This window comes from Ornithodoros turicata, chromosome 1 (assembly GCF_037126465.1).
Source record: "Ornithodoros turicata isolate Travis chromosome 1, ASM3712646v1, whole genome shotgun sequence".
NCBI classification, from domain to species: Eukaryota; Metazoa; Arthropoda; class Arachnida; order Ixodida; family Argasidae; genus Ornithodoros; species Ornithodoros turicata.
Window position 1 is genome coordinate 108380797 of NC_088201.1, and position 6981 is coordinate 108387777.

The window sequence follows — 6981 nt, forward strand, 5'->3', positions numbered from 1 at the left end:
ACAACTTCCAATTCAAGGGGGTCCCATTTGGCCTAATGTATGCTACAGACAGTCCCACTTCGCCTACTGGTCCATGTCACGTGATGAAAAAAGGCGGTAACTTTATGTAACGTTGCGTTAAATGCATGTTTTAGTACTTCCTGAAAAATAAATGCGAGAAATTTGTTATTCTTTGTTGGGAAGTCAAAGTTAATTACGCATCTCCACATAAGAACTTGTTTGAACATACGCATCTCCACATAACAACTGTCCTTGTTTGGGACGACGTAAAGTTGTCGTCGGACGAACACATTAATTTATTGCAGACGTCACTATCGGGGCTGGGCATATAAGTAACGCCCACTTGTCGACAGTCCTGTGTCGCCTAATGAGATTGCACAGCAGTCCCATTTCACCTAACGCCAGTCACTCTCCTGCCTCTTTAATCTGATAATCCAGATTAGGCAAAATTGGATGTAACCGTGGCTTTCAACGTGCAACAAATTACAGAAAAATTGGTTTTCTGAAAGTGACAGTTTCCGTCTGCTGTGCTCATGGACAGACTAGATCTGCTTACCCAAAGCCTACTGTTTTTGTTTTCCTCACCTCTACTGTTGTTATCCGGCACCATTAGAGGATACGAGAAAAATTATACTTCAAAAGTTGAGCCTAAAGTTACATTGTGTCTTCCTTCAGGATATCAAAGACAAGCCTCTCCAGGTGCTTCGACAGTCAGCAGGGACACTGCCCGCACAATTGCATCTCTGCAAAAGGAAGTAGAGGAACTCAGGCTGAAGGTGTCACAGCTAGATGACCGTTTTGAAAGGGCAAGGTCACATCTACTAAATGTGGACATCATACGGGGGTCTACGGACAACTCCATGTTTTATACTGGACTTCCAAGTTTTGAGGTTCTTATGGCACTGTACAGATACCTTCATGAGGATGCAAGCAAAATGACCTACTGGGGTCTCCCAAAGAAGAAAGCTAATGAAACCCGAGGGCAGGCAAAGGAGACTGAACTCCTTGATGAACTTTTTATGGTCCTTGTCCGTCTAAGAACTGGGATGCCTGGCAGAGAAGTTGCAAGAAATTTTATGGTTTCTGAAAGCCACTTTAGTCGAATATTTGCAACGTGGATAAATTTTCTTGCTCACAAACTGAAAGAGCTCACTGTCCTCCCTAAAGTGGAAGACTTGCAACCCAATCTACCAAAGTCGTTCCGGGCTTTCGAAAATACTAGATTGTTGCTTGATGCAACAGAGATCCGAACCCAGAAGCCCTCTTCACTTAATGCGCAAAGGCAGACCTTTTCATCATACAAACATTATAACACTTACAAAGTTGTTATTGGGTGCACTCCAGATGGGTACATTGCGTTCATTTCGAAGCTTTGGGGAGGCTCTGTTTCAGATAGTGCTGTTATTGAGGAAAGTGGTATCTTAGATGTCCTTGAACCAGGTGACGGTATCATGGTCGATAAAGGATTTGCTTTCCCTGCCTTGCCACCCCATATTAAGCTATACAGGCCACCACATCGCCAATTCCACGAACCCCAAATGAGCTCTGGTGATGTTGCAGAGACCAGGAACGTGGCACGGGCAAGAGTACATGTGGAAAGGGCAATCCGGAGAGCAAAATCTTTTCATATTCTGGACAAGCCCTTCCCAATCTCCATGATAGACATAGCAGAACGAGTGTTTCATGTTTGTTGTTTCTTAAGCAATTTTCGTTTGCCGCTGATTAACAACCTAGCATAATGCCAATGTGGAATAAAATGTCTCTTGTATATGTGTTAGGACGTGTAACAACAATTGTTGATGTTACTATGCTTGTAGTAAATATGCCATTCGAAACAGTTCCAGGAAGCAGCGCGTGCCCTGGCAGGGCATGCCGGGAAATGCTCTGCAAAACGACACCGATTTGCTATCGTCCCCGACCGTCGTCATACTGGTGTATGCGCTGCATTTCCCGGCATGCCTTCCCAGGGCGGGCACTGCTCCCTGGAACTTTTGCAAATGGCCCATTCTCTGTGTATAATTTTGCAATGAAAATGTTTAGTTTAAAACACAGTTTGTTAGTGCCTATAAATGCCTCTTTTGACATCAGTGCCTATGTCAAAAGAGGCAAAAACGCCAAAAAAGGGTACACAGGCATTTGCTGTTATTAATGCGATTTCTATTTTTTTGCCCATCATTGTCTAAAATGCTGAACAGGACGGCATTTAGTAACTAGGCATCCAGTCCCAAATTAATGACAATAGCATGCTGGATGTGGTGTGGCTGCTGATATCAACAATCAGTTCCAACTGCCTTTGTTTTACATTTTCGTGGACACAATACTTCTTATTTTATTGCACAACACAACTCTGGCCTATGGCATGACTTAATGCTGTCACACGTACTTCATATTACACACCTGAACATAGGTTGTGCGCACTGTGTTGTGGTCAGAGCTAGCTATTACTTCAGTTTTGTCAACTTCAACTTCAGTCCGGTGCCTGCCTCAGAAATGTAGTACCCTTTCCTCCACTGTTCATATGATACGTAGCGACCCTTGATGTAGAGCTGACCGAGCCTTCTCACACGCTGTGTGAGCAGCTCAGGAAGGAGAGCATACTTTGCAAAATGCAGGAGTGCAGGAAGTAGCTCTCTGCTCCAAAAAAGAGTGTCGAAGTAAATGCGTTCAATATGGGTAGACCTCCCACTGTTCCCGGCATTAGTCCACACCACAAAGTCGCACCACCTTGTGCCAGTTACACCCATCTGTCCCTGCACCTGATAGTAATATGCATGGTCCTTGCGGAGTTTCACCTGTCCATTTTCAAGCCTGCAGCAGAAGGCTTTGTCCTTGCAAGCTTCCACAGCGGTCAGGCCCACCTTTGAGAATGGACATTTCACCTCCAGCAATCCAACTTCAGACCCCTCATTAACAATACGATCTGGGGATGCTGCAAGGAACGAGTAATCTGCATGGACATGCAGCCCAGTCTCCTGCACAGTGATGTCCCTGTCGTAGGCAGACATTACATCACAGTATGCTTTGACGGCACTGGCTTCATGTTTCCTCCCATAAGCAATTGCTTCGGACTGTGTAGACATCTTGGGGTAGAGCAATTCCCTTAGGAGGCCTTCAGGAACCCTGCACCTGGCAGCTCGCTTAAACAACGACGACGTGATACGGCCAACCCTCTGCTGGTACCATTCTTTGTTTCCGCTTTGGCCGATTGTACAGGATGTGACCGCATGTCGCTCCTCCTTCGTCAGTGGCTTCAGGGATGCAAAATGGTTCGTGATTACAGTTAATGCAGCCTCAGAGTTCATGTTTGTATCATCTGAAATTAGTCGACTCTGTTGCGGAACCTCCCTTCTTCCTTGTGTAGCATAACGTAACCATAGCATGGAGGGACAGCAGTCTACCAGATCTTCGACAAGGTCTGTGTAAGCTGCACTCTTGAAAGTAGAACCATCCTCGCAGGGGTTGTACTTCCGCTTCCTTTTCTCCCTTACTGGTCTGTTCACTAGATACCTCTGGAAAGGTATTTCCTGCAGAGGCTTGGGCGATGTGGCCTTTCTGCCTGTAAAGACATTTTCACTATAGTTAAAGTACTTCAAAAGTGATAACAAAAGGCCAGATTTTCATGAAAATCCATAATTTTTCACGTTTTCCTTCCACACTGCATCTAACTACATGCCTGTGTTGTCCACAGGATTTAAGGATATTTTTACACGCAACTAAGGGCACTTTTAAGTGCATACTGTCAGGAGGGTCATATAGTTTTGCGTGCATGTAGGTGTGGGTTGAATAATAACCACCCTTAGAGGCCACTGAATGTAGCTTAGTACTAACTATTGGCCTAGATTGCAAATCACTTGAAAAACAAAGATAAAATAACGGCGTATTTAGCAATCCCCAATGCCATCTTGTACTACTTTATCTGTAATTTTCTCCCGACTATCCACCGCTGTCCATTTTCAGTCACTGAATGTTCAGCATGTAAATCGACACAAACCTGGTGTTGGCACAATCCAAGAGCACGGTACATCCGTGCAAGTCTTGCTTACTTGCGAGGACTTCGCACACGCAGCATCAGCGACGAAGAAGAGAACTGCAGCGACATGGTGACATGTCTCACTTAGCCTGCAACGAGCAGAGGTATTTTCGATTAGAAGAACGTACGCAGTCGTACTAATTAGTACGACAGCGTACACATATTCTAGAGTGAAGATCGAATACACCACTCACCCTGCGACGCACTGGCAATGTGCTCCGCGTACGGACCCATCCCCTTTACGGTACCACGCTGATACAACGTACAAGCCCTTTTTCATTGAAGGTTTGCATGTTGCCCTAATGAGCCCGTAACCCGAATCATCTGTATCTTCGTTAAGCATGACGTTCCCGACGAACCCTTCCTCTTTGAAGGCCCAGCCACGGTGTGCCTGCCGAATGGTCGGCGTGGTTTGTCGTAGGTACCGCCACACTTCATCTTCGGTTATTTTACAGCAGGAAGCATCCCGACGCCATCCCAAATCATTGAACGAGAACGGAATATTGTCGTCGTTGAGCATCACTACTGCAGGAGCGCGAAGTTGGCAGAAGCAAACCTGTACGAACAGGCCTAACGGCGATCCATTTTCCAACCGGTTTGACGGATTCGCCAGAGTTCCCGTTTTCGATGTTAGCCGCGAGACGGCGCTCCGTTTTCCACAAGTCGTGGATTCATACACATTTACATTGTTGAGCCAAGTTAAAATAGGTATAATTACTAGCCCTATAACAGTGCCTCATAAAATAAGAAAAAGCACGGAGTAAAGGCGACTAGGCGAAAGGCGAAAGGCCCAATGGTGTATGGAAAGGCTACTTTGGTGTCAAACCACATGCATGACGTGTGCCTTACAAAACAAGCACACACAGCATGCATGTAGTCGACAACGAAGCCAGCTGGAAATGAAAAGAAGGCAAGGAGAAAAAGAATGCTACGGCCTTTTATCCCATTTCTAGGTTCCTGAGATTCTTCGGCCCCAGACGCACATTCTAAAAATGATTCGTGTGTTCTTGCTGCAGGTTTCGGTGACAAAGCATGATACACGCGTGCATGACCATTTCCTTTTGGCACGACCTCGCCTGCGTGGACACACCAGCCACAGCCATGTGAACCATTAAACTGGTTCATATTCATAACCATGGCTCTGGCTACTGTGTCTACGCTACATGGCCCTGGAAATATACGCACTGTTTGGCAGTTTCCTAGACGATCAGTCCATTCAAAACCCGTGCTTGATAACGTGTTCATTTGATTCACAAAGGGCTGCAAGAAGGTATTCATGGCTGGTTTCTTATCTCCAAACCAAAGCCCTCCCAAAATCATATGTCTCGCACGAACCGTTAGAGGTAGCTCGTTGATTTGGAGTAGCAACGGCCATATGCTGTAGGCTGAGGACTCGTATAGGGGTACGCCGTCTGTATTCCAAGTAAGTGAGAAGTCATTTTCAGAAGTTGGTAGATCATAGTAGCCCTTACTTGTTGTGATTGAGCCTACATCGAAAGACAGTGACCGTGACAGCTGTTTGAAGTCAAGCTCGCGTATCGAAAGCTTCTCCTTCACATGCTCACTTATATCGAAGGAAAGAAAGTAGCTGAAATCATCTAACAGTGTGCCCGTTTCAAAGCCTACACAGCATGTGTCGCAGTGGAAGCCTTGATCATCTCTGGTACCAAGGTACTGTTGAGATTTCGTGCAGTAAAGATGGTACACCATGGATTGATGACTTGACCAAAACTGCTTGAAGAAGAGGTACTTAGAAGTTGGCAGTGCAGCCACTTCAGGTAAGTGCGATTAAAGGAGACGAAGAAGGCTTTCTGTTGCCTCCTTTGTACAACTGTGGCGAAGGCTGTATCCTAATATGATTAGCAAGCTTTCTCCCTTTGTGACCTTTGATCCAGGGTACAATGGCTCCATCTGTGAATATTGAAAATAAATTACTGTCAACTTTTTTACAGCAACGCATTTTCCTGACCAGATTATAAAACAAGCAGTTCATGTCCTCAACTGTGGAAAAACTCAATATATTATTAGGTTTGGTATATCTATCTCAAAACGCTATTCCTCCAAATGAGGCACGCGCTAAAATATTAGGTACGCAAGAACCACAGACAAACAATGCATTTAGTGACTGACATTGTACATACCAATTCTGTTTTTGCGGCATCTTGTATCGTAAGAGAGCATTCATCGTCACTGATGTCAGAGAAGGAGCTTTCAGTTGGATCATGCTGTCCAGAAGGGCACGCTGCTTGTCTGTGAGCACCATACCAATCGGCAGACTAAAGAACATGCAGGGTGATACAGATAAAGTTTAATCCATGAGTCTGGGGCGCGTATATTATGCAGTTACCCAAGTGTGGTGTCTCGTAATGATTCAGAGGCCAGGCTCCGCCGACGAAAAGCCTTTTATTCACTCCGGCAGTTCTTTTTATACCCAACACACATCCTAGCGCCCCCTATCTTAGACAGGGTGGTCCCTCTATCTTTTAAACCTTGAAGTACTATACAACCCTATTTACAACACCAAGCACAATGATATTCCAGTAGGCTACTAAATGGCAGATACAGCTTAGTGAACGGAAGGGTAATGTAGCAATACAAGAGTACCTCGGACACAGACTGTCGAAATACTAGCTGTTTACAAACGCACCACATCCGTCACTTGTACTGGCGATACACACTTACACAGTACTAAATGCTCACCGTGTTTGTGTCCGGACTTCCGCGTACCGACGGAGCAGAATCCTCATGGCTTGATGTTTCGCTACTATCCTCCCTCAGCGTACCGCTCGATCCCTCGCCACCGCATTCATTTGGATGGTCACATTGTGTGGAAGGTGAGAGCAGCTCCGCATTCTTCTCATGCCTGAACCTTGTCGAGCGGTGTTTCCGAACACCCTCATCGAACATCCACTGTCGATACCTTCTCTTCATACTTCACAGCAAAAGTTCCA

At 45.5% G+C, this 6981-nt stretch overlaps 1 protein-coding gene across 1 annotated transcript; it reads left to right on the forward strand.

The window, feature by feature from the left end:
* The first annotated feature begins 1046 nt into the window (after positions 1–1046).
* Positions 1047–1739, forward strand: LOC135382263 (uncharacterized). Its single transcript, XM_064612582.1, has one exon. It carries the CDS (start codon positions 1047–1049, stop codon positions 1737–1739), a length of 693 nt encoding a protein of 230 aa, XP_064468652.1.
* Positions 1740–6981: the final 5242 nt, after the last annotated feature.